The 12,863-nt window shown below is 37.8% G+C and overlaps 1 protein-coding gene across 1 annotated transcript in view; it reads right to left on the bottom strand.

Annotated features, from left to right (window-relative positions):
• The window catches only part of MRC1 (mannose receptor C-type 1), a 109,259-nt gene that overhangs the window by 66,000 nt on the left and 30,396 nt on the right, over nt 1–12,863 (bottom strand). Inside the window, exons 5-7 of the mRNA XM_028114139.2 lie at nt 11,397–11,510; nt 8,296–8,442; nt 4,697–4,882 (exon numbers count right to left, since the gene is read on the bottom strand). Coding sequence (XP_027969940.1) covers nt 4,697–4,882; nt 8,296–8,442; nt 11,397–11,510 — 447 coding nt within the window. The remainder of the gene's footprint in view (nt 1–4,696; nt 4,883–8,295; nt 8,443–11,396; nt 11,511–12,863) is intronic.

Genomic DNA, 12,863 nt, shown 5'->3' on the forward strand with positions numbered 1-12,863 from the left:
ATGAAACTGGACCATTTCCTTACACCACGCACAAAAATAGACTCAGAATGGTTGAAAGACCTAAATGTGAGACAGGAGTCCATCAAAATCCTAAATGTGAGACAGAAGTCCATCAAAATTCTACAGGAAGCAACCTCTTTGACCTCAGCCACAGCAACTTCTTCCTAGAAACATTGCCAAAGGCAAGGGAAGCAAGGGCAAAAATGAATTATTGCGACCTCATCAAGATAAGAAGCTTTTGCGCAGCAAAAGAAACAGTCCACAAAACCAAAAGACAACCGACAGAATGGGAGAAGATATTTGCAAATGACATATCAGATAAAGGGCTAGTATCCAAAATCTATAAAGAACTTACCAAACTCAACACCCAAAGAACAAATGATCCAATCAAGAAATCGGCAGAAGACATGAACAGACACTTTTCCAAAGAAGACATCCAAATGGCCAACAGACACATGAAAAAGTGCTCAACATCGCTCGGCATCAGGGAAATCCAGATCAAAACCTCAATGAGATACCACCTCACAACCACTCAGCATGGTTAAAATTAACAAGTCAGGAAACGACAGATGTTGGCGGGGATGTGGAGAAAGGGGAACCCTCCTACACTGTTGGTGGGAATGCAAGCTGGTGCAGCCACTCTGGAAAGCAGCATGGAGGTTCCTCAAACAGTTGAAAATAGAGCTACCCTACGACCCAGCAATTGCACTACTGGGTATTTACCCCAAAGATACAAATGTAGGGATCCGAAGGGGTACGTGCACCCCGATGTTTATAGCAGCAATGTCCACAATAGTCAAACTACAGAAAGAGCCAAGGGGTCCATCGACAGATGAATGGATAAAGAAGAGGTGGTATATCTATACAATGGAATATTATGCAGCCATCAAAAGGAATGAAATCTTGCCATTTGCAACGATGTGGATGGAACTGGAGGGTATTATGTTGAGCGAAATAAGTCAATCAGAGAAAGACATGTATCATATGACCTCACTGACATGAGGATTCTTAATCTCAGGAAACAAACTGAGGGTTGCTGGACTGGTGGGGGTGGGAGGGATGGGGTGGCTGGGTGATAGACACTGGGGAGGTATGTGCTATGGTGAGTGCTGTGAATTGTATAAGACTGTTGAATCACAGACTTGTACCTCCAAAACAAATAATACATTATATGTTAAAATAAAAGAAGAAGAAGATAGCAGAAAGGGAAGAATGAAGGGGGGAAATCGGAGAGAGACTATGGACTATGGACTATGGACTTTGAGAAACAAACTGAGGGTTCTAGAAGGGAGGGGTGTGGGTTAGTCTGGTTATGGGTATTAAAGAGGGTACGTACTGCATGGAGCACTGGGTTTTATACGCAAAAAATGAATCAGGGAACAGTACATCAAAAACTAATGATGTAATGTATGGTGATTAACATAATAATAATAAAATAAAATAAATAAAGTCTTAAATATAAGTTCGGACACCATAAAACTCTTAGAAGAAAACTTAAGCAGTGAGCTCCTTGACATTGGTCTTGGCAGTATTTTTTTGGATCTGACTCAAAAGGCAATGGCAACAAAAGCAAAAAGAAGCAAATGGGAGTACATGAAATGAAAAAGCTTCTGCATAGAAAAGGAAAACATCAACAAAATAAAAAGTTATCCTACTGAATGGAAGACGATATTTGCAAACCATATATTCATTAAGGGTTTTTATGTAAACTATAAAGGAATTCATATAAGTCAGTAACAAAACAAAACAAAAAAATCTGATTTAAAAATAGGCAGAGGATCTGAATAGACATTTTTCCAGAGAGTATATCCATATGGCCAAAAGACATATGAAAAGATGCCCAAAACCACCAATCATCAGGGAAATGCAAATCAAAACCATAATGAGATATTACCTAACACCTGTCAGAATGACTATTATCAAAAGGACAAGAAATAACAAGTGTTGGCAGCAACGTGGAGAAAAGGGAACATTTGTGCACTGTTGGTAGGAGTAATAGATTGGTGTAGCCACTATGGAAAACAGTATGGAGGTTCCTCAACAAATTAAAAATAGGACTACCATATGATACAGCAATTCCACTTCTGGGTATTTATCCAAAGAAAACAAACACTAACTCAAAAAGACATATGCCCCCCACAGTGTTCACTGCAGCATTATCTACAGTAGCCAAGATAGAGAAACACTAGGTATCTATCAATGGATGAATAAATAAAGAAGATATGGCATATACATATTCCACTGTACACACACACACACACACACACACACACACACACACACACACACACACACACACTGGAATACTATAAAGCCATAAAAAAGAATAAAATCTTTCCATTTGCAATGACATGGATGGAACTTGAGGGCATTATGTTACGTGAAATAAATCAGAGAGAGACAAATACCACTTGATCTCACTTCTATGTGAAATCTAAAAAGCAAAACAAATGAACGAACAAAACAAAACTCATAGATACAGAGAATAGATTTGTGGTTTCCAGACGTAAAGGAGAGAGGTGGTGTTGGAGAAGGATGGGTGAGGAGATCAAGAGGTACAAACTTCAGAGGCACCTGGGGGGCTCAGTTAAGTAACAGGTCACAATCTCAGGGTTCTGGGATCCAGCCTTGTGTCAGGCTCCCCACTCAGCAGGGAGTCTGTCCCTCCCCCCCCTCCCCCCACTCGTTCTCTCTCTCTCAAAAAAATAAATAAAATCTGTAAAAAAAAAGAGGTACAAAGTTCCAGTGATAAAATTAAAAAGTCATGGAGATGTAATGGGCAGCATGGTGACCACAGTCAATATTGGTAGGTAGGTTTATCGTGGTGATCATTTCCCAACTGTGGAATCATTATGTTATATACCTGAAACTAACAATATGTACGTCAATTATACTTCAATAAAAAATACATAAAGGCCACCTTTGTCAGCCAACTTCCCTATATAACTATAGCAATAAACATAGAAGCTTCTCCTATTACTATATCACATTATATAAAGTAGAGGAAAATTTGCACTTCGGGTCTATGGCATCTTAACTAATCTGTTTTCCAGAGATTCCTTTGCAAACTTTATTACCTGCTATAAGTATCATGACTTGTATGCCATGATATTCTTCAGACATACCAGTCCTGCTTACATTATTATCATGTAGTCTGAATTCTCCAGAATGAGTAAATAGAGAATATTAAGAAATTGTTTACAGGCTGCCGCAGGCTATTATCAGGGCCTGTTAAATGGAGTGAAGTACACAGAGGAGAACGGATTCCATTTGGCACAGGTGCTAGAAGTACTGGGGTTTGAGGGTCTTTGCATTTGCCCTCTGCAACTACTCTGCTAATTCCCGTCTATTTGTCAACTGGTTTTTCTTCTCCCCTTCCCTCCCCCCGCCCCCGACTCCTATCAGTTTTCAGGCAATAAGGGTCAGGAAGTGGTCCCCACCATTGCCACCATCCATTTCCTCTTGTTTTGCTGGCTGGAAATGAATAGCTGCAGCTAGTCAGCAGGCTCAGGGGAGGAAGCAGAAAATGATCCTCATTTAACCAGCAGGTACCCCTAAGTACCAGTTAGCGTTCTGTGCCTCCTCGCCTTGCCTCCTCTTCGGGAGGAGTGTTCCCAGCCAATTTTCCCTGGTTTTGTTTTTGGGTTTTTTTTTTCTTTTGGATAGAATCAATTTTTGAAAACTTTACAATATTTTGTTTAGTACATTTTCTATATAATCTTTAAGTTACATACCTAAAATTGAGGCATACATTTCTTTTTTTTTTTTTCTAAAGATTTTATTTATTTGTCAGAAAGAGAGACAGCAAGAGAGCACAAGCAGGGGCAGCAGCAGGCGGAGGGAGAGGGAGAAGCAGACTCCCCGCTGAGCAGGGAGCCCGATGCGGGGCTGGATCCCAGGACCGGGGGATCATGACCTGAGCTGAAGGCAGACGCTTAACCGACTGAGCCACCCAGGCACCCCATGAGGCATACATTTCTTCAAAAGTTTGAGGCCAACACTTAAACACCCCAATAAAATATTCTGTTTCTTTCACTGTTCAACACCGTAGCAGTGCTAGCTAGGTTAATAAAGAAAATAAAATCCAGAATATGAGATGGTTCATTTAGAGTTGTTTCTGGTGAGAGAAAATAGGGGCATTATAAAAGAAAATACGTACGCACCAATAGTGCCAATAAATGAAATATTATTGACAAATTTAAGGTAGAATGTTCTGAATACAGATTATATAGAGAAAAATAATATTTTTAAAACTGTCAATTGATTACATATTAAAAGAAAAACAAGTCAAATTATCTCTTTGATAAAAAATTCTTTAAATTTCGGAGTGCCTGGGTGGGTCAGTCAGTTCAGTGTTCGACTCTTGATTTCAGCTCACGTCATGATCTCAGGGTCCTCGATCAAACCCCGCTTTGGGCTCCATGCTTAGCCCAGAATCTGTTTGGGATTCTCCCTCTCCCTCTGCCCCTCCCCCTGCTCATGCTCTCTCTCTCTCTAAAATAAATAAATAAAATCTTTTAAAAATTTCTAAACAATTTTTACTTTTATGCATGATTAATATTTATTACATGTATTAAATGATCTCATTATTAATTTTAAATTATTAAATTAAAATTAACATTTATGATTAAATTTTCCAGAGATGGGTGGAGAGTGGGGGAGAGGCAAGCATATTACTGCTGTTAAGGTCTCTCACCATATCCCAGTTGGGAGATGATAAAATCAAATTCCTCGATGCTGTGGGTACTGGCTAGATCACCACCTTCCTTCCGACATGCAGTCAAGGCATCTCTTTGGATTTTCTTCTCCTCTCTGTGAATCTTGTAGCAGTAACCTGCGTATGGCCACCACTGACTTGGACAGTTAGCAGGCACATCGCTTTCTAGAGAAAAAAGAGTTTGGAAAACATTTAAAAGGGAAGACTTTTTAAAATTAAAACAAAATTTTCTATTATTCAAGATACAAAACCATTCATAGTCATAAGCATTTAAAGGTAATATTTATTTTTCCTTTCTGGCATATATATTCACAAAACATAAACAAGGTGGGGACACAAAGGCCACCAAGGAGCTACAGGAACCAGAATAGCATGAGCTGGCCACCTGTGCCTCTGCTTTGACCCCACTACCTCTGGCTTGCTTCTGCAAGATGATGTATGATACTGGGATGACTGCAGGGATTAAGAGTCAGAAGTCTTCTGAATTTGCCACAAGTTGTGTGATCTTGTGATCAGGTCACATCACAGGAACCAAAGTACCCATACATGTAAAAACATTTCAATAATATTGATAAATACCATTAATAGGAAGCTACCCATCCTCACTGTGTCCTTCTGAACTAGAAAACATTTGCAATAACGTTACTCTAAATTACAAACACCACCCAATTATTATTTAAGTCAATGAGTAATAGTGGCCAACATCCTAATTATGGCTACTAAGAGTTATGGTCCAATTTCATAAATTTTGATTTCACATTGCAAAAATGAACTGTAATAGTAATGAGCTGGGGAAAGGGAAGGGAAAGATGTTTGAAGGTGGAAACTCCCATTATTCATCCTTGTATGCGCTAGAACTGGCATGGGGCCCGGCACGTGGCAGGTGTAATGAATGTGGGTCGAGAAAATATATTTGATATGCAGCCGCTTATCATTACCATTTACAGATACTCTTTCAAACTGCAATTTAGCAATGTACCTTGCTTAAAGAGGGACCATATTACCTAATGAATGTTAATTTATACATTTGTTTGGTAGTGAATGCTCTCAAATGTGCTGCCTTAGCAATTGCTCAATACAGTAAATGTTTGTTATTCATTTAATGAATCCCTTAAAGCCATTTTTCCTTACAGACCAGGACTGCCTGCCACATCTTTGAGTCTAAGATTCTGTTTACAGTAGTCATGTAAGTAAACATTCACCCCCATGCTGACCAAACACTGCATTATAGTCACAGAAAAAATACGCATGCTTAAAAAATTCTAGCCCTTCAATACAATTTAGATATTTTATACTGCTGTGTTAGAGGGAAAAAAAAAGTTAGTATAGCTCTGGAGCCCTCTGGTGGGATATTTTGAGTTTGCTACCCAGGATGCTGACAATAATGTCAGCAAATGCTGAGGCCCTCAAACACTGGACAGGTAACCTTTAAAAATATCTTCAAACATGAAGACAACCAAAGAAAAGGAGGTCCATGGGGCAGCCAGAAAAGATCGTTTGTTCCAAAATATTATCATTTCAACATGTAATCAATAAAAAAGAAATGACGAGATATTTTACTTGTTTGCTTGGGCAGTCTTGAAAGTGCCGTATGTAATTTATACTTACAGCACATCTCATGTCAAACTAGACCCACTTCATGCTCTCAATGGCCTCTTGTGGTTACGTGGCCACTGAACTGGACAGGGAGGTTCTAGAGACCTAGGATTTTGATGAGTGAGGTAGCATTGCAGGGACCACCAGGGTAAAAGATAGAACTCTTGCCCCAGGGGGTCACCAATCATGCGTGCTGCATAATTTTAACTCTCATAGGCTTTTCCAAGCTCTGGTTTATTTGAGTTTATAGATAAGACAGAATGATTCGTCCAGGAAATGCAGAGAAATTCAAAACCCCATGTCAAGCGAAGGTTAGGAAGTGAAACAAGGTGGGGCATAGTAAAGACATTATGCTAATTTACTGAATGTATGAACAAATTTTCACAGGAAAACAGGTACTAATATTTCCCTTTACAGATGAAGAATCCAAAACTGGGGGTTAAGTAACAGCGCCCAGTTCCAGAATTCTGCTTCCTGTACCAGGGAAGCTATTAAAAACAAAACAAAACAAAACAAAACAAAACAAAACCATTCTCCTCTTCCCCTAAATGGCAATTCCAAATCTTCTGAAGGAGAATTCTATGAGCTTTCCCAAGGAGAAAGAATTATACTATTTCTCTATGGGAGGAATAGAGGAGATGAAGTACAAAATGATTGAGGTCTCCTAGACACATGCTTACAGTCATATGGTGCCTTTGTAAATATCATCGAACCCAAGAACCAGGACCCTTGTCTGTACCCACTGGAGATCTTGACTGTATCTGTATCATCAAAACTGCAAACACATCTACTCTTTGGTCTGGCAACTCCACTTCTAGGAATGATCACACGCATGAAATGACGTGTATAAAGTTATTCATGGTAGGATAATAATCAAAAATTGGAAGTAAATTAAATGTCCATTGATAGGTGACTGGTCAAAAAGTATACATGGTCTCTCTCTGTAATGGCTATCATGCGGCCATAAAAATAAACCAAGAGGCTATTTATGTACCGTATGGAAAGATGTCCAAAATTTTTATCTGAAAAAAGTGAAGAAGATACGTATTGTAGGCTGCCATTTGTATAAAACAGACAGAAATTATCATAAACATATTTGTTTATATATTTATAGAATAACCAGGTAAGGATAAACACCCAGAAACAGTTATTTATCAGGGAGGAGAACTGGGTGTTAGAAGGAAAATATTATTATTTTCTATCATTTTGTAACTTTTGAATTTCCAGCCATGTCAATCATATTTTAAAGTCAATTTTACTGACAAGGAAAAAAGTCAAGAATGCCACACTGTCAGATTTCTCAAGCAGAATACATACCTACATAATACATCCCTTTAGAGTGTTAAAACAGCTGATAGAGAAAAAAGTATAGGTTGTTTGCTTTTTGTCAATTTGAAAAAAAAAGGTGCATTCTTGCGTTAGTAACTTCTTTCTTTTATAAAATTATAAGAGAGACCATAACTGAATGCCCAGAGTCTAGCCTATATGTAAAATTCAGTTCGTACTTTTTGGATGTTTTTTCCCATTTCTGTGAAGGCTTCCATTGAGGATGCTAAACTTACGGCACTAGAGCCCAGATGTATCCTTAAACAGCAAGAATATAATAAAAACATCCTTTGCAGATATTTATTTCCTAGCTTGGGTTCCAGTTTCATCACATGTGCAAGTTTTATATATCCTCTGAATACCCTCGTCCTCATCGAGAATGTGTGCATAATAATGCCTTGCTCATAGGGCTGCTATGAGGTTAGAATTCTTATTTATGTTCTTCCAAAGGCTTTGTACATGCCTGGACACTACCGCACACTCAGGAAATGTTAGTGACCATTACTAGTAGCCAACAAAAAGAAATTCCGTAGGAATATCCTTAAGTTTACTCCATAAATTATCAACAAAACCTGTCATTTCACACAGTTATGCTAGGCTGCAATTTTCTTTCAATTACTGTATCTTCTACACTTCAGATCAAATAGATCACTTACCGGAGGGAATCACAAAAGAATTCAAAGTTGTGTTGCCCTTCTTACAAATATAGCCTAGTCTCTGAACACATTCCAGATTTTCCCATTTAGCATTTTTCCCAGGATTTAGTGACACACAGCTTTTTCCAGGTTCTGTTGATGGACTTCCTTTGGGGAAAAGGAAAAATCAAAGTGGGATTATTATAGGTATTACAAGTAGACAGCCCCTACAACCTCACGGCTTCATCCTTGGGATTTAATGAATCCCATTCTGTCTCTGGCTTCATATTCACCAATAAATCTTTACTGACTGCAGAGCAAAAGACGCGTTGGGTATCTATTTCTTTTCTTGTCTTTGGATCATTCCAATGTCTAAAATGTTGATTATACAAGTTTACGTCTTTGAAATAACTTTTTTCACAATACCAGCAATAAAGCTAGACCTTATAATCTTGAACAATCTTCACATTGGGTTTTGTTATGTATAACAAAATGCACAACACATCATGTTCCAAACCAGCCATATTAAACATTGTAAATACCTACCAAAAAGCTAAGTAAGGCTAACTGTGTGGAGCAAACTAGAGAATTTCTGAACATGGGAAAACTTTCTCCAGCTAGAGAGAGGAGACGGAGGAACAGCAAAGAGGAGAAAGACAAGGAAGGGGAGCTTCAGAAGCAACGTGACATGGGAAATGCTGATAAAGTCCACCCCAAAGTCAGACTCTTCCTCAAGATTTTCAACCCAGCCTACTGAAGATTTTTAACTACTAACCCTTCATCCCATATCTTACTGAAAACTGATAAAAGAACCAGATAAATTAAAGTCAACTTTGGGAATGCAATGGATACATGGAAAACTAGCTCCATCTCTCACCTGAAGACGGGGTGATGAGCCACATTTTGTTAACAACTCTGTTTTGTGACCTCTGACATGGATACAACCTGGCCCTGGACCTCACTTTGCCTTCCTGCTAGATGGGGATCCTATCACCTGCTCCATAAAGCTTTTGTCAACATTTTTTGAAAGTTGTGGAAGAGTACACAATGAAAAACATTGTTAGTGATAAGGACTTTGATATATCAATTAGTTGTCTTTAAATAGCTACCAAAGTTATTTGAATTCACACTTCTATAGCATTTGTGTAAAATATCCTCACTTCAAATGTGAATGTATTTTAATAGATGCATTACTTGGTAAGTACTCAATTGAATGCTTAATCAAATGTTTCATGCAATAACAGCTTCTAATATTCTACAAGATTTCTGATTTTCATTTGAAGAAACTCTCATATTATTTCAGAAGGTGACTTAACCTTGCACCTCTTACTTCTCAGCAATTTGGTTTAATAAGGGAAGACATTTCTTTTCCTTTCTCATCAATAGTCCAATTTCATTCCTCACATTCACTGAAGTTAACCCCCCAATTTTCTCACTGAACTCTTGGAATGCAAGTGATTAAATATTATAATAATTACTCCAAAATTGCATAATAAATATGCAATAATTCAGCAAAGAATAAACTTTAGTTCCTTTAAAAAATGATCATTATTATCTAATGATCTGATAGAGCCCAACTGGCATTCTCCAATTTAATTTGACTGAGTGAGTAGGCAGACAAATCAAATCCTCACCCACGAGAAGGACATCTTATAGTCCCTTGTAGTAATGTTTAGTTTCCATATTGCAGAGGAAACCGGAGCTGATTCTAGTGACAGCCCTGTAACTATGCATTGAAGGAATGCATTGGAAGTGGAATTTCATAGTAAAAGCACATCAATTTAAGCTAAAATATATCCTCTAAACTTTCCCTCTTGTGTTTTAGCATCTATTCTGAATATTCTTGCTCTTTTCTTCCTTCCTTTCTTTCTTTATTCTTTCTCTCTCTTTCTTTCTTATTTTCAAAGCTTTCATTTCTTTAAATACCATAAATTAGTAACATAGAAGAGAGTTTCATTTCCTAAGCCAAATGCAAAAACCATTCAGTGGCTTTTAAGAAGGAAGTTTGACCATATGAAGAAACACTACATCATTTGCTCATAGCAGAACTAGTGAATGAAAATGTGACCCATCCTTTTCCACACCCATGCAGACATTAGTAATCATTAATTATTGTACTCTTTGCTAATAAACCAACATTAGTATGGGGTGGAGTTGGAAGTGGGGGTGGGGAGTTCTGAATCACACTCCATCGAGCGCCTCAAGCAGCTACTAATCGTTGGCATTTGTGAGTAAGGTAAAAGTTTTTTGTCATCATTGGTCTTTTTGTTTTCTCTGAATAACTGCTGTTAATAAATGTGTAAAACACATTTATTATTTAGCCTCCTTTATGTTCTGTTACCTGTATGCTATGACAATGTAGACATAATTAGTTCAGAGCATTTTCTGTCCTCCAAAAAATTAGAAAGATGTTGAAGGCTTAATCATCCCCCAACTGTATTTTTTTAATTAAACCACAAATTGCCAACAAAAGTGCTAATGAATTATTATGCTAGCATGGAATAGTATCATTTGTATCTGAAATATTATTTTAATCCAACTATATTAGATTAACAACAGGAGAAAATGATGCTAAGGTCATTATAACAATGATAGAAATATCGCAAATATCTCAGGGCACAAGATAATGAGAAACTGTCCAGCCCCAAATAATTCATATTCACTTAAATTCATATTTTGTATGTGTGTGTAAATATAAATAAATACATATAAAATCTTTGAATATACTATATAGCATTATATAGTATATATATCTCATAAGTATACATATTACGTATAAGCACTTTCAAGGGGAACATTGTAAAATTCAAAAAGTTGATTTTGAATATAATAGCTAGCAAATCAAAGGTACTCAGAGAATATGTACTTTAACAGAATCCTGTATTGATTTGTGTGATAATCCTGCCAGACAAATCCCCAAGCTAGGAAGCAGGTATAACCTTGCGGTTTTAGTATATGCAAATCCAGTTGGCAGATTTCAAAGCAACGTGAGAAATGGACTATATTTGGTAAAGTCTCCCAGTTCTTTTCTTTGAGCTCCCCATGCGAGATGATGAAGATCTCTATGGTATCCAGACAAATTAAAACTAGATGTATTTAGCCACAGACAAGCTGGACCCTACCTGGTAACCAGTTCAAATATCTGAATGGACTGCCACCACTCCATTGCCATCCACTGTTGAAACTCAGGCTGTTAAGACCAATCCAGAGTCCTGAGGTCAAGGAACTGGTTAATCCTATGGAACAAAAGCAAAAACAAACAAACAAACAAAAAACGAAACTGACATTTGGAAAAGACAATAGAATCGAATTCAGAATTAAGTGGTTGGATCAAAATGTATTAGAAGGAAGTGATAAAAAAAAACCATCCCTAACACTTCTCCTTGGATTCTCTGGAGGTAAGTACAACTACTACCTCCATTGGCAGGTAAAGAAACAGCGGTGAGAGGGACGCCTGGGTGGCTCACTCAGTTAAGCGGCTCCCTTCGGCTCAGGTCATGATCCCAGGGTCCTGGGACCTAGTCCCGCATCAGGCTCCTTGCTCAGCAGGGAGCCTGCTTCTCCCTCTGCCTGCAGCTCCCCCTGCTTGTACTCTCGCTCACTCTCTCTCACCCACTCTCTCTCTCTAACAAATAAATAAATAAAATTTAAAAGAAAAGAAACAACGGTGAGAATCTAAGTAAGATTCTTAGTAAGATCTAGTAAGATTCTTGCTAAGCTTCTAGCCCAGATACAACCAGGCTTCAACCCCATCATCTTGGAATATTCCTATTGGATGATATGAGTGTGTTTTAATTTGGATAAGACTCTATCATCAAATAATATTTTTACTTCCTTTTAGAGTACAAATAAGATTTTTTAAGATTTTGTTTATTTGAGAGTGCGCAAGTGAGCAAGGGGATGGGCAGAGAGAGAGGGACAAGCAGACTCCATGCTAAATGCAGAGCCTGATGCCTGGCTCCATCACACGACCCTGAGACCATGACCTGAGCAGAAATCAAGAGTCAGATGCTTAACCAACTGAGCCACCCAGGCACCCCTAGAGTACAAATAAGATTTATTACAAAAAAAATTCAAAGTTTTCTATCACAAAAATGTTTAATAAACATTTCAATCTATCATTCTCATAAATTCTTACCTAACCTTACATTCCAGAACTTAGTCTAAGAATTGTATTTCATGACATTTTTTAAAAATCAATTTTTCTTTTCATTAATATTTTGCTTAAAGTCAAAGCAAAATTCTTTGGCTAACACGAACAACACTTTGTTTAGGCACTTCATAAATCATAATTACAATGTTTCAAACTCTGTGCGGTTGTGGGGTGGGGGTTGGTGGGCTCATGTAGAATAAAAAAACGTGAGAGACTATGGACTCTGAGAAAACAAACTGAGGGTTCTAGAGGGGAGGGGGTGGGGGGATGGGTTAGCCTGGTGATGGGTATTAAAGAGGGTGCGTACTGAATGGAGCACTGGGTGTTATACGCAAACAATGAACCATGGAACACTACATCAAAAACTAATGATATAATGTATGGTGATTAACATAATAAAATAAAAATAAATAAAATAATAAATGAATAAATAAAC

Source organism: Eumetopias jubatus, unplaced genomic scaffold, assembly GCF_037043125.1.
Source record: "Eumetopias jubatus isolate StellerSeaLion01/CBP00866 unplaced genomic scaffold, mEumJub1_p1.0 scaffold_8, whole genome shotgun sequence".
NCBI classification, from domain to species: Eukaryota; Metazoa; Chordata; class Mammalia; order Carnivora; family Otariidae; genus Eumetopias; species Eumetopias jubatus.